Genomic DNA, 24,974 nt, shown 5'->3' on the forward strand with positions numbered 1-24,974 from the left:
TTAAGTGAGAACATAGAAACCAGTTTGTTGAAAAGAACATAAAAAACAGTTGAAAGCTTCTTCAGATTCTGCTGTGTTGAAGTAGAACCCTGGCTCTTTACTAGCTCCCTACTGGTGTCTGGTGATGATTATGCATCTCATCCATATTTAGTTAATAGGGTGGGTTGGATTTGAAACGTTGCAGCCACAACAATCTGAAATCTCTCTGATTTGAAAATATTGACTTAGAACTGCAGGGTCAAATTGACAACAAAATTAGATGTAGAAAGACCCAGAACGAGCTTTAACCTATGTTTAATCAACCAAAAAAGGGATAATTTTGGAAACATGAATAATATATTGCAGTACTTGTCCCTTTTTCTGTTCTAGAAAGCAGGCTGCTAAGCTCATCTCATTCATCAGGAGTCATTGGTCAATTGCAATTAATCTTCTGCCGCAATTCAGACAGCATATTCAAATTTATAAACCCACCTTAGAAGCCTCTGGAGTCTCTTACCTTTTAGAATTTCAACCCAACTCCCCCCTTTAAAAGCCCCCTGTTTCTCAGCCAATCCCTCTTCACCACAAGCACATACCCACCTAAACACACAGAGAGACTCTATTTTCCTGCCTCAACAACAATAACAGAAACCACTTTCTTTTTCCTGCCTTTTCCCTCCAAGGACAAGAAAACCAAGCTAGAAAGAGATATTGTCTCAGAAACATGGGTACTTTGGTGGGACATGTTGCACCAGGCTTTGGCTTCTTCATCTTTGGCTTGTGGCATCTCTTTAACCACATCAAGCTCCACGCGCAGTTCCCAAATTCTTACACCTCTCCCCCATGGTTTCCCACCACGAAAGTCAAGTACTTGGAGCTCTTCCTGATCATGGGAGGTTGCTCTGCCTCCATAGCCATGGAGCTCTTCATCGGCCCGGAGAGACACCAGCCTTTTGATCCTGATGGAACCATCCCCTCCAACCATCTCCATAACTTCGAGCACTCTTCTATCTCAATGACTTTCTTCGTGTACGCCGCCTTTGCTATAGTTCTTGATCGAATTGGCCCCAAAGCTCAACTTGGGCTAACCCAATTGCTTGGAGCCATAGCCTTTGCACAGCAGCTTCTTCTTTTTCACCTTCACTCAGCTGACCACGTGGGCCCGGAAGGCCAATACCACATGCTTCTACAAATTGTTATTTTTGTTTCTTTAGCCACCACTCTCATCGGAATTGGCCTGCCTAAGAGTTTCTTGGTCAGCTTTGTAAGGTCAACCAGCATATTATTTCAAGGTATTTGGCTTATGGTCATGGGCTTCATGCTTTGGACCCCAGAATTGATTACTAAAGGCTGTTTTATGCACCTTGAAGAGGGTCACAAAGTGGTCAGGTGCTCCGGAAACGAAACACTTCATCGAGCTAATTCATTGGTCAACATTCAATTTAGCTGGTTCTTGATTTTAATCACAATTTTTGCAGCTTGCTTGTACTTGATTATGGTTAAAGCTTATGGCGAAAAGCCAGAGTATGTTTCATTGACAAAGGAAGAAGATGAAGAAGAAGTCGCTGATGATGTTGAGTCCCAAAAGAAGAGCAAATTTGGCAATTCAAATAGCTTTATCCAAATGGGAAAAGCCTTTTCACTTGGTGATATGGAAAGGTAGAAGATGAAAAGATAAAAGGGAAGGAAGAGGTTGATGCGATTAATTAGCAATTTGTACAAAAATATAAAGTTCTGGGATCGCAGTATATTTAATTAATTGTTTCTGGCTTGGAAAAAAGCAAAGAACTTTAAGGGAAAAGTACATGTGTGGGGTATAGGGAAAAAATTGGTGTGAAATTAGAGGTTTGCATTAATGGCCTTTGGCTTTAGGGTGAGAATCTTTTGTGTCTGTATGTATAGACTACAGATAAAAGTGAAAGCTAATGAGTTGTTTATTATATCTTGGAATCAACAACTTGTATATAAACATGTTTGGTTTGGTGTCTGTATCTGGCCTGTCGTTTAGTCAATTCTTCACGCTTTCATACGTTTTAGCTAGGGACCCTTTTTCATGTTTGTTTATTTTTCAAAACATGATCATTGGAAAAATTAAATACAGAAACAAAATTCAAAACAAGTATGTTTGACTATATGATCTTCTCAAGCGGGCGGGTCATGAACTAGTTTGAACACATGAAAACTGTGCCAGCGAGTTCGGGGACAGTACTACTAATAAGGATTTGAGAGGGCCCAACGAATACATTAAAATAAACCGAAACATGATTACGCGGAGGATGAATATAAAAAAGATAATACATACCTTCATCCATGATTTATTCAAGATTTGTGTACCAAAAATCTTAAATAGATCAGTAAGATCTTCAATATCATCGTTATTATAACAGTGTTAAAAATAATAAAATCTATAATTATAAAAGTGCAATATCTCGTATGATACTTGTACAATCTGAATTCATATCTATCTATCGGATTAGGGAGGAGAGGGAAAGAGAGAACGTCTACAGCTGCCCGTTTCCTCGATCGAGCATATATGGTGGCTGTTTCTGCACCACGCAGCTTGCCTTGCACTCAACGTGGTGAATATTGATCTAAAACTACATGTACTTTGAGAATGACATTTCAAGTATTATAATATATGTATATATATAAAACACAAATATTGATAGTGAGGATCGATCAAGGTGGTCGTGATCGCATGATGAATAAGGACATCATTCGCAGCTTGACAAGGAAGTTCGCAAAACTCCAACGTCCATTAGTTATAAACTAAGATGGGATGATGGATGATGAATGTATTGATTTCTTGTAGGCCATAAAATCAGAATTCATAAATCAGCCCTACGACGTACGTACTCATATAATCCTAAAGTTCTTGAATTTTGCTTGCATATCATGTCACGATTGCGCGCATGTTCTTAATTTGTTTGTTGAAATTCCCCGAACCTTTCAATTTCTTCGTAATTGCTTCTAGATATTGAATCGAGATATGCCCCAGTACTAGTCCCACATATTGTTCAATCTATTCGGCCACTTGATTGCAAAGGCGACTTTTTTATTTTTGCACAACCAATTAGCTGTCAAAGTCCATTGGTTGTCATGTTATATGCTGTACCTAATTCATGGCATTAATCAACAAATATATATATATATATATATATATAGTAGTGTTACATATACTTACAGTTTTACTTACGTTTTTACTTACAAGACTTATTTTGTTAATTTTTTTTTTAAATTCAAATTTTAAATTTTAAATTTCATAATTTTCAACATATCAATAACTGTCATGTGAAAAAGTAAGTTTTTTATAAATTTTTCTTAAGTACATTTAACATTTTCCAAGTATATATATAAGAATATTTGAAGTACTTCTCCTAACTCCCACCATGAACAAAAAATCTCTTCATGCATGCAGGGGTACTAGCTAGTTAGCATGTTTGTTAATTGCTAATTACTCATATATTATTCGACCTTTTTTGGAGCATCTGATTCATATTTTTTGATAAAGTTCCATCTTTCACTCAAACTCATTTCACGTCACGGTTTCAATGATATTGATGGCATGCAGCATTAAGAATTTAAGAATAAACAGCTAATATATTGGCTTTCCTTGAAAGAGAAATATCGAAAAAACGGCCTTTAATTAAGAATCTTTCTCACAAGGTCTCAAGCTTCTTCTCATGTATAGAAATCAAGCTTTCACCCCAAAAGAATGTCACGTCACGGTCTCACAGTTCCAATATTTTAGTCCAACCTATAGTTAACCCTTTAGATTTTCAACGAAGATTTAGCTGAAAAGTTTCTGAATAAACCCAGAAAAGCGGCGGGGACTCTTGATCAGCCACAATTCAATCAAGGATATCTTGAATATGACATAATTCAATATATTATTGCAGCCTTAGCCACGTACGTACGTACTTTGGTACGCATCATGTTAGGTCTGCTGCACAAAATTAAGTTTTGTAGATGCCCTTAATTAAGAAATCACTTGCTTCTGGCGGTGGGCAGTCATGTCTCATGTTCGGCCGAAGGGAGAGGCAGGAGCCGCAGGACAGGTGTAGACTGTTTAACCTTTAAAATTGTGGTCAAAATGAAATGGTCTCTCAATGCGAAATTCTCTTGGTAAGCATGGTTTCGGGTCCACCATGGTAACCTTGATTATCACACTTACAAAAAGAGAAAAAGAATATTAGAGATCGATTTGGTATTTTTAGTGATTTCACATGCATGGGATCAAAGTAGATATATTGATTTTGAATCTTGACTCTATACTATATTTAATTTAATTAAAATTTCACACATTGAGCCTACTCATTAAATATATATATATATATATATATATAAGTGTTAAAAATATAATATAAATAATTAAATCTATATATTTTTATCAATTTAAATATAAATTTAATATAAATTATTATTTCACATATTTTTGTGTTGCGAATGTTAATGGTTAGGATTTTGGTTTATTGTGTTTGTACAGAAAGAAAGTATTTAATTAGTTTTAGGAGGTTCGGAAAAAAAAAAAAAAACAAAAAAAACAAAGCATCTAGTAAAATGGGCGGCCTCAGCCTCCACCAGCATTACGAGTGCTCTGTATGAGATCTTTGAATTCGATCTAAAGTTTTAAATTTCGTGTTGTATCAGCCGGTAGGACTAGTATTTTTTATATTAGAATAGTGACTAGCACTAAAAACGTATTTGTCTCGTATCAGTGCATTTTGGTCAATACCGGCCAGTTTCAATATACCGGCCGAAATGGGTAAATTTTGTAATTAATGTAAAAATTCAGATTTTTTCATAATTTTCACTTCAGACTTCAGTTCTTACATCTGAAAACTATTTTCTTAACTTTTTTTAACCTCATTTTCTCGAGAACTAAAAATCAAATTCCTACTCTTATTTTCGTGATGACGATGAGTGATTATTTTTTAAATAGTTAGATTAAGAGCTTAATTAGAAATATTATTAAGTTTTATAAATATGTATTTTAACTTTTTAAGACTTACATTGATATTATTTTGAATTATAATTTATATATATATAATTAATTTATTATATATAGATTATTCCAAAATTGTATCGGTATCTAAATATTTCATTACAGTGCTTTAACCAAAACTGTATTCAAAACTTTGATTCCATCACATTACATTTTATTATTATAACTATTATTATTTCGTTCACTAATCTTTATTTGATAGTCTTGCTTATTTAATGTTTTTATATATATTTCCAAGGGAATGGTTTCTCATAATAAAAAAGGCAATAGTACAATAATAAATTAGTACGAGTAATTAATGCTACTCATCATTATTTTTTTATCATTTTCTCGTTATCTCAAAATATGATATTAGATTATTAGATACTATTTATTATGTTTTACTTATGAACTTATTATTTAATGCTACGTCATGATCATATGATGAGAAAAAATGATAATAAATAAATTTTTTCAAGTTATATATATTTGTAATTAGCTAGAGATCTAGTACATGCACATCCTAGCTAGCTAGCTCTGTATATAAAATATTAATTGACATATGGGATCCCCTCGGCGTGAGTACCCTCAACTGAAAGGTACTCCACGATTCACATAATTAATTGCCGCATGGTTCATATATATTTGGTTCCGATAGAACGTAAATAGTTCATATTCCTAAGTACATATATCGTTATATATATATATATATATATATATATGCCCATGCAAGCATTTGATGTCTGAAACCTCGTACGTCGTACCATCACGTACATATATAATTGGCTATTAACAAATTCAATTTTTGATGATATTGCATATACGTGCGTGTCTCCTATTGGAACATTTCCACCATTTTTTCTTATTTTCTTTTCACTCTAAAAAACGATGCAAGGCATTGCGCATGGGAAACTTCCTCCAAATAATTTTACAAGTCTTGCTTCTTCAATCATCTTTATAATTTTTTTCAGCCATTAATTAGCTTGTAAAATGAACTTGGCTAATACAAGAAATTAAAAGCTCTAAAGAATCTTGGCTTTTCTATTAAATTTTTCTTCTGTTGCTTTGTTTAATATTGTAATGCATGCATGGGACCTGCAAAACTTATATATCAAAGCTGCTAGCTAGCTAGTATATATCATAGCCCAGACTTATATGTCAAAGCTGCTAGCTAGCTAGTATATATCATAGCCCAGATCAGAAAATTAATAGCACTAGTTACATCGACTGAATCATGTTGAACAACAATTATCAATTATTAGAGATATGTTGTGAATCAATCAAAATAAAGAGAGAGTTTCAAGAGATTGAGAGAGAGCGAGAGAGGAGATTCTCTTATTGATCTGTTATCAAACTTATGAATTCCTTAAAGAATTCAACGATATATATAGGCGTACAAAGGGGACTATGCTTGCTCACTATGCTAGCACTATGCACTATGCATATGTCGGCCAACTCACTATACTAGTACTATGCTTTTGACGATTGGCTAAATGTGGTCATACAATTCAAGATAGTTTATAACACTTCCCCTTTGGATGACCATATTTAAAGAATATGCCTCGTTAAAACCTTGCCAAGGAAAAACCCTGCGGGAAAAAACCAATGGCGAAGGAAAAAGAGTACAGTATTCATGTGTATCGCCGAGTGCTTTAGGATTGCCTCATTAAAACCTTGCAAAGGAAAACCCAGTGGGATAAAACCTTAGCGAAGGAAAAAGAGTACAATCAGCACAAGTTTTCAAGACATTACTTCCCCTGAAAAGTGCATGTTAACAGGTCTTTAAACCTCCGCATTCCAATGTTCTGCACAATTTTCTTAAATGTTGCAGTTGTAGTTGTTGGACTATCATTAATCACTGGAAGACCACACTTTTCTTGAATATGTTGGATCATTGATCTTAGCCAAATGCATTCTCGACCTGCCTCTGTGTGGATCTGAAAGATAACATGCATCTGCATATCCAACTAATTGTGGACTTGAACCATGTTGATAAAATAATCACAACTGGATCTTTCTGCTCATCACTACTCTTCTGGAGTTGTGCTCTTCTGGAGTTCTTGTAAATAACACAGTTAGTGGAGAATTCATCAACATTAAACCGCTAACCTCATTTTTTAATAAAAACGGTGGCCAGCCTTTTAAGATCAGACAAGCACCGCGGATTTTCAACTCCTCTGTAGGTGTCAGGCGTGCTGTCAGGCGCCGCAGCTGTCAGGCGTGCTATCAGGCGCCGCAGAGCTATGAAGCTATATTTCGTCTCTTTTCTCTTGCTTCACGAGAGATGTTGTATCATAATTTTCTCTATAAAAGAGATATTTAGCTCATCTTCATTCGCATCTCATCTTCTTCAATTTTCTGTAATCATACTGCATTTTTACTCTGCAATTTCTTTCTGTATTCTTATCCTGCAATGGCTCAGCGATCTTCTCATGGCCAATATATGAGGTACTCTGCTCCTCGTTCATCAGCTGTTCCTGCTTCTACCACAGGTGCTATCATGCAATATAATGATCTGACTCATAGGTCAGATAATGAAGCTATCTATGAGCTTGTGAGTCTCGGTACTCGATACTCATCATCCATTGTCGCATTTTCTCAGCGACTGCAATCCAGAACTTGTGGAGTTGACAATCTCCACGAAAATATTGCTATACTTCAGCGACTTCTTCTGGAGTCCAACATGAAGATAGAATCAATAAAACAAGAGAATAGGAATTTAAAATCCTTGCTTAAATCTTCTTTTCGATTGCCCACCCCTTTAGATAGGGATGCCATGCAGATTCTTGAAGAACAAGAGCGTTTGAAGAATGAGGCAAAGTGCCTCAAATTTCTGTAATTCTTACTTCAAGATAATAAAATAATATTTCACAAATATTCATATTTGTGTTTCTATCTTCTGGTAGATTTCTGTGTGCTCATTTTTTATTTCTTCTTTAATAATGCACACTTCATATTAAACCCATAATATGAATCTGAAATACTAATTGTATTAAAAGATGGTATTTCATGACTAATAACATCATCCACCTTCCCCTTGAAGCCGCAAGGGTTTCAGATTTATATTTCAAATATGTGCAGTTTCATGAGCTCTTCTGGAGCCTCAATGACATTTAAATCATATATATAAACTGCAATAATAACTTGTTCCCCTTTGAAGTCGCAAGGGTTTCAGATTTATATTTCAAATATGTGCAGTTTCATGAGCTCTTCTAGAGCCTTAATGACATTTAAAACATAAACTGCAATAATAGCTTGTTTCCATTTGCGTTTGGATTGCTTTAGATCATATAAGGATCTTTGAAACTTGATAGAATACATATTTCTTGATGCATTCAGATGAGAAGTTTCAGGCATTTTCTATCCTTCAGGGATTTTCATATATATATATATCATGATCCAATGATCCATATAAATATGCAGTTAATCATGCAATCCAAACTCTCGGTAACTTTCAAGCTAATAAAAATCTCAATATGATTTCAACCACTTTAAAAGCATATCAATATTGTTTCTTCAAGAAACTAACTTGTGATTTCTATATCACCTTTTCATTTAAAAGCTTCAGGCTTTTTATATCATGTATATAAATATCCACTGATATTTAACAAAAATCACCTCTTTAGGTGTTTGGACTTCAAGTCCATACTTATCACATTTTACTTAGTGATATCAATTCTGCAGGAATTGAGAAACTGACTCGTGATTTATATATCACACTTTTATTTCCTTTCTATAAATACCCACTGACATTCAACAAGCATCACCTCTTTAGGTGTTTGGACTATAAGTCCCGATGCATCATATTTTACTAGTGAATCAATTCTGCAAGAATTGTTTCTTTCAAATTTGGCCAATATTTTACGTCGTATTTTTCGACGATTCTTGATTCACTTTCATCATTACTTCTGGTAATGTCAATTGCCATCTCATATGGAAATACGTTGTCGACAACGATTTTATTTCTATCCATAATTTCTCCAATATTCATGAAATGTATCGAGATCTCGTTAATTTCAGGTACCTGTCCCTCTTCAAGGGAAGACATTTTCATGAAAAACCTCTTCAGGAGGCACTCTTCAGGAGATTTATACTCTTCAAGAGTTTATATAGGAGAATTTTATACAGAAAATTTGGATGGACTTTATTGCTTGTTCTGTGGGTATGGCCTCTTCAAGAGCACCAAATTATTTGTGTCTTTCTCTTTTGAGATGCTCTATCTTTTGTATCAATAAGTCTCACATGCCTTTAGACATGTCTTATGTTCATTAGACTGCTGAATTTCTTAATTGTCCTTCAGGGACTTCAATCATCACTGTAATTTTAGCAGCTAGAATATGAGACATTTTTATCTTATTGCATCTATAATTTAATTATCATCTGAACTTCTGGTTCACATATGATAATCAGGATAACGTCGAATTATTTCATCTTATTTGCTTCTGGCAAATTTTTCTTTCCACTTCTGGTGGTAAGACTTTATAGTAAAAGAATCTTCTGGTTCTTTTATGGACGTCCATATGAAAATCATTCGACTTATCGTAATTCATTTTGGATGATCAAGATAACCATGAAAAGATACAAATATTTTGAATCATATCACTTTTTGATGCATCATAATATTTGATTCAATAATTTGTATAATATCATCTCAAAGAGAAAGCTTACAGCTTTTCCAATACGAGCTTCTGGCCCGAAAAGATATTCATTATCACGTCCAATCTCTTAGTTTCTTTGAATGAAACGCATCATTCTTTTCACTTCAGGGAATAGAATGATATAAATTCATTATCATTCACTTCAGGGAATGATGTAGATCTAGTAAGACGTGAATAATGATTCTTATCAAAAACTCATTATTTTGCTCAGTCACTGAAAGACCAGATATAAATTTAGAATATATTGTGAACGTTTGCATTTCATATTGCTACTTCAGGAGCATACTTAATATTGCTACTTCAGGAGCACATTCGAGACGTTCATTCAAATATATATTCTTTCCACAATTTCAATTATGCAACTTCAGGTACATAAATCATAATGAGCTTTTAGTACAAGTATTACTCATATGAGATACTCAATAAAATTATTGATTTAGGGCGATCCTTCAGGGATGCTCCATTTCCATTCTCAGATAAATCATATCATCAATAATTTATAACAAGTATAAAAAAATAAATAAAACTTGTATATAAGGATTTCAAATAATATATTAAAAAACTTATTTAAAATAGAAATTACTGTCCTCAATATCATCATTAACTTTCGTGATATTAAAGCGGACTTTTCTTCCATTTTCTTTCACATCCTTTCACAGTTCCCACTCACCTACCATTCACAGCCATGATTGACAAGCCTCTGGATCTCGAATGGACGAAACAAATATCAATGATGCGTACTGGAACTGGTAATTTCATGCTTTATGATCTGTGCTCATCAGAAAGCTAGCCATCTGCATTTTAAAATCAACAGAACCTTGTTCATTAGCACGGCATAGCTCAATTGATAATTTAAAATCCACAAACGCCCTCTTTGCTGACTTTGTTGCATAAAGCCGAAATAGTAAGGGTCCCACCCTTGCAAGTTGTACAATGCCTGCAGGTCTATTGTCAGATTTGAAAAAAAATACATCATAGAAAATCATGATCGTACGTAAAATCTTTAAACCAAAGTTAATTAATATATGAATTCTCGTGGTAAACTGATAAGGAAGGACCCAGTGGGTAGAGCAGCAGAGTTTTTCTGTCTAGCTCGAACGAAAGGACCCCGTCCAGATCTAGAAGTTTGTCAGAGAAGCAGAGTTTGAGATTAAACTGCAGATTCTTGTTCTCATCAGGTGATCGATCTCTTGCTCTTTCACGATCGGCTTTCGAAGCTGCTCTGCCAATCGAAGATCGTTCTTGTGCAAGTCCCTGTTTCGAGTTCCTTATATCTTCTGCAGCTTAAAAGAAAAAAAATTAGAGATAAAAAAAAAATTAGCTTCTCCTCAGGGTGCTTGTACACCCTTTTGTGCTTCTTGCCTCCATCGTTGGAGGAGCTCTACAACTCTTTCCTCATAAGGGAAGTCTTCCAGGTCATGACCCATTAGATCCATCCTGATACTCTGTTCGGTCGCCGCGCAGATCTTGCATGAAGCTCACACGGAAACCTGCGTCTCTCTCGGCTGTTGGATCGTTGGATCGTTTAGCTTGTTGGATCGTTTCGCTTGTAATTAAAAGACAGAAAATTGAATGAAGTGAGTGATAATATTATCGCTTTACAGATCATGTGATAATAAGCAAAAATTGAAAACATAAGAGTATAAAATCTCAGCGATTCTCTCCCTCCGTAATCGTTCGACGATGCTGTGCACGAGAACGACGGTAGCCGCCTCACTATAGATTCGACCGAGGAGATACTTCTTGAACGTCCTAGAGCTCCTGGTAGCAAACCAGAAGAACCGAAAGCTTTGGCAGCGTGGATTTCAGAGTCGGCGAGAGAGAGAGAAGAGGGAGCAAGAGAGAGAGAATGGAGAGTCTCGTGTTGATAACGTGTTGTGAATCAATCAAAATAAAGAGAGAGTTTCAAGAGATTGAGAGAGAGCGAGAGAGGAGATTCTCTTATTGATCTGTTATCAAACTTATGAATTCCTTAAAGAATTCAACGATATATATAGGCGTACAAAGGGGACTATGCTTGCTCACTATGCTAGCACTATGCACTATGCATATGTCGGCCAACTCACTATGCTAGTACTATGCTTTTGACGACTAGCTAAATGTGGTCATACAATTCAAGATAGTTTATAACAAGATATCAATTATTAGAGATTAATTAAATAGTTAAGATCAAACCAAACCACCAAAGTCTTCATGATACAACATCTATGAAGTTTCTTGACAAAAATGATCAAATCATTGCAATCAAATTGCATCCAAACTTGCAAGGAACAATCTATACTAGTTTAGAATTGCATTTTGGTTATCATGTTAACAAAATGAGACTTAAGATCATACGGAGAAGCTAATGATGATCAGCAAAAAAAAATGTCATGAGCAATGTGACTCATTAATGCCCCTTCCACAAAATTTACATTTACTTTCGTTATATCGGTTAAATTCTTTTTTAATTGTCACATTGTTAAGAACAATAATAATATATAATAAGTCCCATGATGCCATGCGCGCGCTCACTTTGTCACTCCCATGTAAGCAAAATTTCATTACACTTTAAACGCAAATACAAAATTGGGGGGGGGGGGGGGGGGGGGGGGTTGGGGTACGGGTATAAATACTCTATTACAATAAATTTAGTGTATACAAATATAATAAAACACTACAAGAAATTTGATTTTTAGAGACGAAATATACTTTTTAGAGATGAAATTTAAATTTCGTCTCAAAACATGGAAAACCTTATAAATCCATTCGAACTAATATATATTAGTTCAAACTGAAGATTCTGGGACGAATTAGATCGTCTCCAAAAGTCTAAACCATTCGAACTAATAAAATTTAATTCGAACAGATAATTAATCTATTCGAATGCAATATAATAAGAAAACGTGGGATGAAATAAAAAAAAATATGATTAGAACCAATATTCCTTGACAAAGTTAAGAAAATCTCATGACTGTTGTGAAAACACGCACCAACAATGGCAAATAAATAAAAGCAACACTCAAAATCACACGACAAACAATTTTCTTACTTCGGCAACTTGCTTACATCTACAGAGTTGCAGAAACTTTTTTAATTCAGAGGAGATTACATGAATCACACAATCTCAACTCAAACTCTCAAAGGCTTTTTTTCTCTCACACAATATGCAATTACACTTTGCATCTCTTTATTCTCACTGAAATTGCTAAATTTCACGTACAATAAGGCCAAAATATGACATATATATATATAAATGGTGCTGAAAACCCTAATCTAGCAAAAACTAGGTCATTCGCTTGAGTAGCGTGTCGAGCGCATCTCGAGTGAATAACCAATCAACATTGGCTCAAGTGGTGTGTTGAGTGCAACTAGAGCGAATACTAGGGTTTGTGTCTTCTCTCGAGCCCACTATCAAGCACGCTTCGAGCGAACTCCAGGGTTTAGCTTCGCTCAAGCCCATTATTAAGCGTCAGTCGAGCGAACTCTTTGTTCTGCAATTTTCTGCTCACAAAAGGATTTCCCATAATCAGTTATAAAATTGTATGATACTTCAAACCTTGGGTTCAACGCATATTGACAAAGCAAATTTTGAGAATGAATAAATCTTGCATATTCTCTTCAATAGCTAGCTCCAAGACTTTTTGGTTTTGAGCCGGGTTTTACGATAAGCGGGGAGTTCTTTGTTACACTCTTAAATCTTTCTCTTCTTTCGTTTCTTCTTCTACCAACTTTCTTATTTCTTTTCCTATATTTACTAGACGAAAATGGTGTTTATATATATATATATATATGGATTCAACCTTATGTAAAGCCATTGGGTTCTATGTGTTATTTCTCACCTAATCATCATGTGAATATTCTTCCATGACTAGAAAGAAAGAGTGGACACAATCCTCATGAATTGTCAATTGTATTGACTTTTGTTTTATCCCTTTTTTTGAATTTTGAAGAAATTACCATATTTCAGGATCCTAGAATCATTAGATTCAAACTTCCTATCCAATCTTATTATGCATTTTCTTTATTCATCATTACTTTTTATGGTTGTCTCTTTTTTCTAAGGTAACATCGATTTTATAAGAACATATTTGAAAATACATATTATTTGAACTTGTCTATTTCTTTTTATGTTTCCTTTCCCCCTTGAGTTACTCTTCTATCCTTCAACGGATCTTTTCCCTTTATTTGGATTTGTTTTTTATGCCTATATGTGTAATCCATAACCTCTACGATCTGGCATTGACCATATTAAGGATATCAATCCTAAATGTAGGTTTTCTTAATCATTTTTTCATTCTTTTTCCTAGCAATGCCACTCATTTCTCTTGAAGCGTGACTATTTTCATATACCTTCAATATGACTGACTTCATTTTCATTTTTAGACCTTTTATTAAAGAGATGACTCCTAAAGAGGCTGGTGGTGGTCCATTGAGAAAAGGTTAGAATAGAAGACGGAAGACTCTGAAACTTGTATTGAAACAACATTTGTTTCATGTTGGTTTTGGATTTTGATTTTTCTCGGCCCAAGGCATAGATGTGTTGCTTGACAAATGAAAAGATGGGGGGAACTTCCACAATAATTAATACTTGTGACATTCTTTCTAGGCTTCGTGTAAAGGATTTGTTTAGGCTTTTAGGAGTTTTTCACTTCGGAAAGCAGTTGATAGAAGACCTAACATTAATTAAGATGCACGCCCATAGACTCTGTATAAAGAATGCACTCAACGACTTTATATATCATGATTGGCTAACAAACTAACAATATGAAGAAATCAACTTTAATGGTAGATTGGGCTATATTTGCATAACTGAATTGTCTTCTGAAGAATTAAGAACAATTAATAATTCACTTTTCAAGTTTTCAAACATATCATTTACATTCAAGAAGGACATTCATTCATCTTTCTGTTTTTGAAATTTTAAATTTTCAAGTATTATATGTACATGTTGGAAAAGACAATCAATCATCTTTTAACAAACATATTGTGTGCATGTTGAAAAAGACAATCGACAAATTTTTAAATTTTCAATCAAATCATGCACCTGTGAAAAATCCAAATTGATTTTTCATAAGTAATTTCTTTAAAAAAAATATTTTTTGATTTTTTTAACTTTTTCTAATTTGATAGAAATGTACAAAAATAAATATTCTAATAGTTTCGTATGTAAACTTGTTTCCTTCTTTTATCGTGTTTTATTTACTGGAGTCCTGGATGTTCAAGACTCTATTATGTGGACAACTTTAAGTTCATTTATGCTCACACATTTTTGTTAGCATCAAAGTCTATAATCAGTTAAAAAATTGTATGATGATTTAAACCTTGAGTTCAACGCATACATATATTGGCAAACAAAATATCAGAAAACAGTAAATCTTCCATATTCTTTTCACTTACTATCCCAAAGGTTCTTAGATTCAGAGCCGGATTATGTGATAAGCACGAAGTTTCTGATTATTACTTTTGAAACTTTCACTTCCTTCTTTTCTTCTCTCCACCAAGGCTATTAAGATTATGTTAGTAATAGAGAGGCATTTAAATTGTAATACTAATTTTGATGTCATTGTAGAATCAAGAAACTCAATGCCCAATATTCAGCCTCTATTACAAACATATCTCAAAGATTACGCTAAGGAGTAGCTGAGGTTAGTCAACTTAACATTCAAATTTCTTTATTGCATCGAATTGTTACCGATAAAGATGGAAATAATAGAAATTAGAACTTAAAAACAAGCAATTACAAAAGTTAACAAACTAGTATGTCCACAACCTTCAATTACCACAAGTAGAGGAGTTGGAAAGAGAGAGCTCAACTGAAAAGCCAACATGAGCAACTAATGGCAGAAGCTCAAAGTTTAGAAGAAAAATTATTTTTGTAGAAGATAAAAAATGGCAAACTAGCAAGATTTAGTCATGTTGGCCTATTTCCCTATTTGACCCAGTTGTTTGGGCCTGAAGTAGGATTCAAATTTAGAGAATATAGATTATTTGAATTTGTCCTTTTTATTTTGGATTTTCTTTCATCTTGAGTTACTCTTCTCTCTTTCAATGGATATTTTTGTATTTGGGTTACCTTTCTATACCTATATATGTATTCCACTACTTTGATGACATGGTATTGATAGAAGTTCAAATGTAGATTTCAAACGAATCATTTTCTTATTTCTTTCTTTCTAATAATGACATTTTTTCTCTCGATGTATCACTAATTTATTCATCTGCCTAATGTGTGACGTCATTTCCATTTTTAAAAATTTCATTAAAGAGATGAATTTTAAAAAAAAATTGGCTGCAGTTCGTCAAGCAAAGGTTGTCGAACGAGAATGTGGGAACTGTTGCAAGAAATACTATGCAACATCCTTTCTTGATTTTGTATAAAGATTTGGTCCAGTTTCTTATAACTTCTCACTTTTAGAAGCAGTTCATAGAACATTCTGTATTCATTAAGATACATGCCCAAAGAGCCGAGGATAGAGAATGCAATGTCGTTTACAAAGACCACAATATTCATCTCCATCTGCACGATGATGCTCTGCCAACAAACTACTATTCATTTTCATCTCAAGTTTAATTATACATTTGTTAATGGTTTTAGAATAGAATTGTCTTTACCCATGGGCTATCCAAGTTGTACTATCCCAATTAATTGTTAGTGTGCTACTCAAATCAGTGATTATAGTAATGGACTCCTTTTGGTCGAGAATTGGGAGTCAATTGTAGTTTGGAATTCACTACTCCAAAAGTACAATAAATTATTAAGCCTAAGCCCTCTAAAAGGATGGGTGACCATATTTGCTCTCAGTTACGAACCATTTAACACAGATTATGTGATCTTGGTTTTGAAAGGGGTATGCGGTCTTTAAAATTTCATACAATCTAAAAGCCGAATGTTGGAAAAATACAGAAAAGCAATAGCCAATACAGTAAAAGATGTGTGGACCACATAAGGTAGTGTCCTTGAAGGGTCGTTTGTGTAGGCTATTTTTTGGTTGACTAGTCATCTCAAGGATTTAATGGAACTCTTGTCTTTCCATAAAAACCTGAGAATTTTGAGATCTAATGACTCCCAAATCAAATAACTTTCAACCATATCCAAATAGATGAAAACCAATACATTTGTTTTGAAGTTTAGGGAAAAGTGTGGATAGGATTTCAAAACTAATATTGGATAATGGACGAGACCAAATCTTGGACTCCATTTTACAAGTTTGAATTATAGGAATTTCTCTGTTGTATAACTCTATTGTCTTACTAGGATTCGTGGTGGGTGTTATTTAATATAGATCAGTTTCATCAATGTTGGTCTAACTGGGAAGGTGACAATTTTTTAGGCCAAGAGATTCATTATTCACTATTTATATATTGACAAAACAAATATTGAGAATTTGTAAATCTTTCATATTCTCATCACTTACTAGTCCCCAGATTTTTCAATTCTAAGCTGGATTTTGCAATAAGCTCAAAGTTCTTAGTTATTACTCTTTGGACGTTCTCTTCCTTCCCTTTGTCTTTTACCAATTTTCTTTGTTTTCCTTCCTATATTTACAAGACGAAAAAGAGTGTTTATATATATATGCATTCAAACTTATGTAAACCTATTGGGTTGTATGTGTTTTTTCTCACTTGATCATTGTGTGATTATTCTTCCATGACTAGTAAGAAAGAGTTGGAACATGATCCTCATGAGCTGTCAATTGAGTTGACATTTGTTTTATTCTTTTTTCTGAATTTTGAAGAAATTACCATGTTTCTTTATCCTGGATTTGTTAGACTCAAACTCCCTATCCAACATTCATTAAGATGCACGCCTAGAGACACTTGAATAAAAAATGCACTCGACAACTTTATATATCATGATTATTTAACAAACTAACAATATGAAGAAATCAACTTCAATGGTACAATATGCAGAATTAAATTGTCTTCGGAGGAAGGACAATTAATAATTCAATTTTCTAGTTCTCCAACATACTATTTATATTCGAGAAGGTCAATCATTTACCTTTTCATTTTTGAAATTTTAGATTTTCAACTATAATCTGTACATACTGAAAAAGACAATCAATCATCTTTCAACAAACATATTATGTGCACATTGAAAAAGACAATCAACAAATTTTTAAATTGTCAATTATATCATACATATGTGAAAAATCCAAATTGATTTTTCATAAGTAATTACTTTCAAAAATATATATTTTGAGTCTTTTAAATTTTTCTAATTTGAGAGAGGTACAAAAATAAAAGCAATTATAACTTCATTTGTAAACTTGTTTTCTTCTTTTACCATGTTGGATTTACTGGAGTCCTCGACCTTCAAGACTCTATTATGTAAAAAACACTAAACTCGTTTATACTCATACTTTTTTGTTATCATCAAAATCTGTAATCAACTATAAAATTGTATGATGCTTCAAACATTGGGTTCAACACACATACATATTGATAAACAAAATAGTAGAAAACAATAAATCTTCAATATTCTCTTCACTTGCTATCCCCAAGATTTTTAAGTTTAAAGTTGGGTTTTCTGATAAGCACAGAGTTCCTGATTATTACTTTTGAATCTTTCACTTTTTCCTTTTCTTCTCTCCAACATGGCTATTAAGATTATGTTAAGAATAGAAAGACATTTTAATTGCATAACTGATTTTGACGTCATTGTATAATCAAGGAACGCAATGCTTAATATGCAGCCTCTTCTTCTCTGTCTTCTATTAATGTTCTTTATTTTCTTTCCTATATTTACTAAATGAAAAGAGTGTTTATATATATGTATACAACCTTATGTAAACCTATTGTTTTTTATGTGTTTTTTCTCACCTGATCATCATGTGATTATTTTTCCATGACTAGAAAGAAAGAGTTGGAACATGTTCCTCATGAGTTGTCAATTGTGTTGACATTTGTTTTATCATCTTTTCTGAATTTTGAAGAAATTATCATGTTTCTTGATCCTAGATTCATTAAACTCAAACTTCCTATCCAACATATATTAAGATGCACACCTAGAGACCCTTGTATAAAGAATGCATCGACAACTTTATATATCACAATCAATTAACAAACTAACAATATGAAGAAATGAACTTTAATTGTACAATATGCATAACTGAGTTGTCTTCAGAGGAAAGACAATTAATAATTTAATTTTCTAGTTTTCCAACATATCATTTACATTCGTAAAGGACAATCATTCACCTTTCCAGTTTTGAAATTTTAGATTTTAAAGTATAATATGTACAAATTGAAAAAGACAATCAATCATCTTTCAACAAACATATCATGTGCATGTTGAAAAAGACAATCAACAAATTTTCAAACTTTCAATCATATTATTCACATGTGAAAAATCCAAAAAAAATTCGTAAGTAACTACTCTAAAAAATATAATTTTGAGCCTTTTAAATTTTTCTAATTTGAGAGAGGTACAAAAATAAAAGCAATTATAACTTCAATTGTAAACTTGTTTCCTTCTTTTACCATGTTGGATTTACTGGAGTCCTCGACCTTCAGGACTCTATTATATGAAAAACACTAAACTCGTTTATACTCATTCATTTTGGTTATCATCAAAATCTATAATCAACTATAAAATTGTATAACACTTCAAACATTGGGTTCAACGCATATATATATTGACAAAGAAAATTGCGGAAAACAGTAAATCTTCCATATTTTTTTCACTTGATATCCCTAAAATTTTTAGTTTCCGGGCCAAGTTTTGTGATAAGCGCGGAGTTCCTTATTATTACTCTTGAATATTTCTCTTCCTTTTCTTCTTCTCTCCACCAAGGCTATTAAGATTATGTTAGGAATAGAAATACATTTGAATTGCATGACTAATTTTAATATCATTGTAAAATCAAGTAACTCAATGCTCAATATACAACCTTTGTTACAACCATGTCTCAAATATTATACTTTATTTGAAAGGGAACTCAAATATGATATCTACTTTTCCAACATATCATTTACATTCGAAAAGGACAATCATTCACCTTTCCATTTTTGAAATTCTAGATTTTAAAGTATAAAATGTACATACTGAAAAAAACAATCAATCATCTTTCAACAAACATATCATGTGCATGTTGAAAAAGACAATCAACAAATTTTCAAACTTTCAATCATATTATTCACATAGGAAAAATCCAATTATAGCTACGTTTATAAACTTGTTTCCTTCTTTTACCACGTCAGATTTACTAGAGTCCTCGACCTTCAGGACCCTATTATATGAAAAACACAAAACTCATTTATACTTATACTTTTTTGTTATTATCAAAATCTATAATCAACTATAAAATTGTATAACGCTTCATACCTTGGGTTCAAAGCATATATATATTGACAAAGAAAATCGCAAAAAAAGTAAATCTTCCATATTCTCTTCACTTGATATCCGTAAGATATTTAGGATCCGGGCCAAGTTTTGTGATAAGCGCAGAGTTCCTTATTATTACTCTTGAATATTTCTCTTATTTTTCTTTTTCTCTCCACCAAGGCTATTAAGATTATGTTAGGAATAGAAAAACATTTAAATTGCAGGACTGATTTTAATATCATTGTAAAATCAAGGAACTCAATGCTCAATATACGACCCTTGTTACCACCATGTCTCAAATATTACAATAAGGAGTACTAATTGAGGTTGGTCAACTTAACATTGAAATTTCTTTAATGCATTGAATTCTTACTGATAAAGATAGAAAGAATAGAAGTTAGAACTTAAAAAAAGGTAGTTGAAAAAGTAAACGAAATAGTATGCTCACGACATGCAACCACGAGTAAAGGAGCTAGAAAGAGAGCTCAAATTCAAGGCTATTTTAAGCAGATAATGGAAACAGTTCAAAGTTTTAGACAAAAATTATTTTTGTACAAGATAAAGACTGGAAAATAAGATAGATTTCCTCCCACTAACTTTTTCCTTAGTTCAACCCAGTTGTTTGGGCCTGAATTAGAATCCAAATTTGGAGAATATAGATTATTCGAGTTTTTATTTTCTTTAGTCTCTAGTTACTCGCTTCTATTTCAATGGATATTTTTCTATGTTTAGGTTACCTTTCTAAACAGATATGTGTATTCCACTACTTTGATGACAAGGTGCTAATATCAGCCTTAAATGTAGATTTCAGGCAAATCACTTTCTTATTTTTTTTTTCTCTAAAAATGAGGTTTTTTTTCCCTTTTTTCGTTTGTCTAATGTGTAACGTCATTTCCATTTTTCAAACTCTCATTAAAAATATGACTCCTAAAAGCAACGACACAGTTCGTCAAACAAAAGTCGTCGAACAAGAAGGTGGGACCTACCGCAGCAAATATTACACAACATCCTTTCTAGAGTTCATGTGAAAGATTTGGTCTAGTTTTCTTTATAGTTTCTCACTTTTAGAAGCAGTTGATAGAATATCCCTCATTTATTAAGATACATGTCCAAAGAGCCATGGATAAAGAATGAACTCTCCTATATGACGATCACAATAGTCATCTCCATTTGCACAATGATGCTCTGCCAACAAGATACTATACTATAGAAATCAAGTTTAATGGTACATTTGATAATGTTTTTAGGATATAATTGCCTTTGCTGGTGCGTTACCCAAACTGTACAATCCCAATTAGTTTTTAGTATGCTACCCGAATAAGTAGTTACAGTAACGGACTCCTTTTAGTCGAGAATGAGGGGTTACTTATAGATTGGAATCCACTCCTCCAAAAGTACAAGAAAGTATTGAACCCAAGCCCTCCAAAAGGATAGGTGACCAGATTTGCACTCAGTTACGAACCATTTAGTATGAAATATGTGATCTTGGTTGCAAAATGGGTATTTGGTCTTTAATTGAAAGTCATACAGTCTAAAAGCTAAAGATTGGAAGAATACTGAAGAGCAATGGCCAATGCAGTATGGGATGTGTAAACCGCGTAAAGAAGTGTCCACAAATGGTTGTTTGTATTGGTTGTTTATCGATTGTCTAGTCATCCCAAGGATTTAGTGGAACTCTTGTCTTTCAATAAAAAATTGAGAATTTTGAAACCTATTTACTTCCAAATGAAATAACTTTCAACTACACCCAAATAGATGAAACCAATACATTTGGTTTAAGATTCAGGGAAAAGTGTGGACAGAATGTCAAAATCAATATTGGATAATGGACAAGTCTAAATTTTGGACTCCATTTTACAAGTTTGAGTTATAAAAATTTGGTTGTTGTATACCTCTATTGTCGTGCTAGGATGTATGGTGGGTGTTGCTTAAAATAGACAATTTCCATCACCATTGTTTTGGCAGTAAAGAGGACAATTTTTTACGTATCGAGATTCATTATTCACTATTTATATATTGACAAAGCAAATCTTGAGAATTAGTAAATCTTTCATATTCTCTTGATTTGCTAGCTCCAAGATTTTTTAGATCCGAGCTTGATTTTGCGATAAAAGCAGAGTTTTTGGTTATTACTATTCGACTAATTTTTTAGTTTTTTTCCTATACTTACTAGACAAAAAATGTGTTTATATATATATGGATTCAACCTATGTAAACATATTTGGTTCCGGGTGTTGTTTCTCACCTGATCATCGTGTGATTATTCTTCCATGACTAAAAAGAAAGAGTTGAAACACGATCCTTGTGAGTTGTCAATTGTGTTGACATTTCTTTTATCTTTTTTTTTTCTTCACTTTTCAAGTTTTCAAACATCTCATTTACATTCAAGAAAGACAATCATGCACCTTTCCGTTTTTAAAATTTCAAATTTTCAACTATAACTATACATGCTAGAAAAGATAATCAATTATCTTTCAACAAATATATCGTGTGCATGTTTAAAAAGACAATAAAAAAATTTTCAAATTTTCAATCATATCATGCTCATATGAAAAATCTAAATTGATTTTTCATAAGTAGTTACTTTAAAAAATATATATTTTTTGAGTCTTTGAAATTTTTCTAATTTGAGAGAGATATACAAAAATAAATACAATTATAGCTACCTTAGTAAAACTTGTTTCCTTCTTTTACAGTGTTTGATTTACTGGAATCCTCGACCGTGAGGATTCTATTATGTCGACAACTCTAAACTCGTTTATGCTCGCATTTGTTTGTTATCATCAAAATCTATAATCAAGTATAAAATTGTATGACGCTTGAAACCGTGGGTTCAACACACATATAAATATATATATATATATATATTGACAAAGAAAATTGCATAAAACAGTAAATCTTCCATATTCTCTTCACTTGATGTCCCTAAGATTTTTAGATTCCAGGGCATAGTTTTGTGATAAGCGCAAAGTTCCTTATTATTACTCGTGAATATTTCTCTTCTTTTTCTTCTTCTTTCCACCAAGGCTATTAAGATTATGTTAGGAATAGAAAGACATTTGAATTGTAGGACTGATTTTAATATCATTGTAAAATCAAGAAACTCAATGCTCAATATACAACCTATGTTACAATCATGTCTCAAATATTACGATAAGGAGTAATTGAGGTTGGTCAATTTAACATTCAAATTACTTTATTGCATTGAATTCGTACTGATAAAGATAGAAAAAATTGAAATTTACTTAAAAACAAGTGGTTGAAAAAGTTAACGAAATAGTATGCTCACGACCTGCAACCATGAGTAAAGGAGCTGGAAAGAGAGCTCAAATTAAAGGTCATTTTAAGTAGATAATGGCAAAAGTTCAAAGTTTAGGCGAAAAATTATTTTTGTACAAGATAAATAATGGTACATAAGATAGATTTCATCCCACTACCATTTTTCCTTAGTTCAGCCCAGTTTTTTGGGCCTGAATTAGAATCCAAATTTGGAGAATATAGATTATTCGAGTTTTTCCGTTTTATTTTTTATTTTCTTTCGTCTCTATTTACTCTCTTCTATTTCAATGGATATTTTTCTATGTTTAGGTTACCTTTCTACACCGATATGTGTATTCCACTACTTCGATGACTAGGTGCTAATATTAGTCTTAAATGTAGATTTCAGGCAAATCACTTTCTTTCTTTCTTTCTTTCTTTTCCAACAATGAGGTTTTTTTCCCTCTTTTCATTTGTCTAATGTGTATCGTCATTTCCATTTTTCAAACTCTCATTAAAGATATGACTTCTAAAAGAAACGACACAGTTCGTCAAACAAAGGTCGTCGAACGAGAATGTGGGACCTACCGCAGCAAATACTACACAACATCCTTTCTAGAGTTCGTGTGAAAGATTTCGCCCAGTTTTCTTTATAGTTTCTCACTTTCAAAAGCAGTTGATAGAATATCCCCCATTTATTAAGACACATGTCCAAAGAGCTGTAGATAGAGAATGCACTCTCCTTTATGACGATCACAATAGGCATCTCCATTTGCACGATGATGCTCTGCCAACAAGATACTATACTCTAGAAATCAAGTTTAATGGTACATTTGATAATTCTTTTAGAATATAATTGCCTTTGCTGGTGCGCTACCCGAACTGTACAATCCATATTAGTTTTTAGTATACTACCCGAATAAGTAGTTACAGTAAAGGACTCCTTTTGGTTGAGAATGAGGGGTTACTTATACGTTGGAATCCACTCCTCCAAAAGTACAAGAAAGTATTGAGCCCAAGCCCTCCAAAATGATGGGTGACTAGATTTGCACTCAGTTACGAACCATTTAGTATGAAATATGTGATCTTGGTTACAAAAGGGCCATTTGGTCTTTAATTGAAAGTCATACAGTCTAAAAGCTAAATGTTAAAAGAATACTGAAGAGAAATGGCCAATGCAGTATGGGATGTGTAAACCGCGTAAAGAAGTGTCCTCAAATGTTGTTTGTATTGGTTGTTTCTCGATTGGCTAGTCATCCCAAGGATTTAGTGGAACTCTTGTCTTTCAATAAAAAATTGAGAATTTTGAGACCTATTTACTTCCAAATTAAATAACTTTCAACTACACCCAAATAGATTAAACCAATACATTTGTTTTATGGTTCAGGGAAAAGTGTGGACAGGATGTCAAAATCAATATTGGATAATAGACAAGTCCAAATTTTGGACTCCATTTTACAAGTTTGAGTTACTGAAATTTGGTTGTTGTATACCTCTATTGTCGTACTAGGATGCATGGTGGGTGTTGCTTAAGATAGACAATATCCATCACCACTGTTTTGGCAGTAAAGAGGACAATTTTTTAGGTATCGAGATTCATTATTCACTATTTATATATTGACAAAACAAATCTTGAGAATTAGTAAATCTTTCATATTCTCTTCATTTGCTAGCTCCAAGATTTTTTAGATCCGAGCTTGATTTTGCGATAAAAGCAGAGTTCTTGGTTATTACTATTCGACCAATTTTCTGGTTGTTTACCTATACTTTTTAGACAAAAAATGTG

General features: G+C 33.0%; 1 protein-coding gene across 1 annotated transcript; it reads left to right on the plus strand.

The window, feature by feature from the left end:
- The first annotated feature begins 499 nt into the window (after window positions 1-499).
- On the plus strand, window positions 500-1,970 carry LOC122293881 (transmembrane protein 45B-like). Its single transcript, XM_043102319.1, has one exon. It carries the CDS (start codon window positions 704-706, stop codon window positions 1,640-1,642), a length of 939 nt encoding a protein of 312 aa, XP_042958253.1. The 5' UTR covers window positions 500-703; the 3' UTR covers window positions 1,643-1,970.
- The last annotated feature ends 23,004 nt before the right edge of the window (window positions 1,971-24,974 follow it).

Source organism: Carya illinoinensis, chromosome 14 (assembly GCF_018687715.1).
Source record: "Carya illinoinensis cultivar Pawnee chromosome 14, C.illinoinensisPawnee_v1, whole genome shotgun sequence".
NCBI lineage: Eukaryota > Viridiplantae > Streptophyta > Magnoliopsida > Fagales > Juglandaceae > Carya > Carya illinoinensis.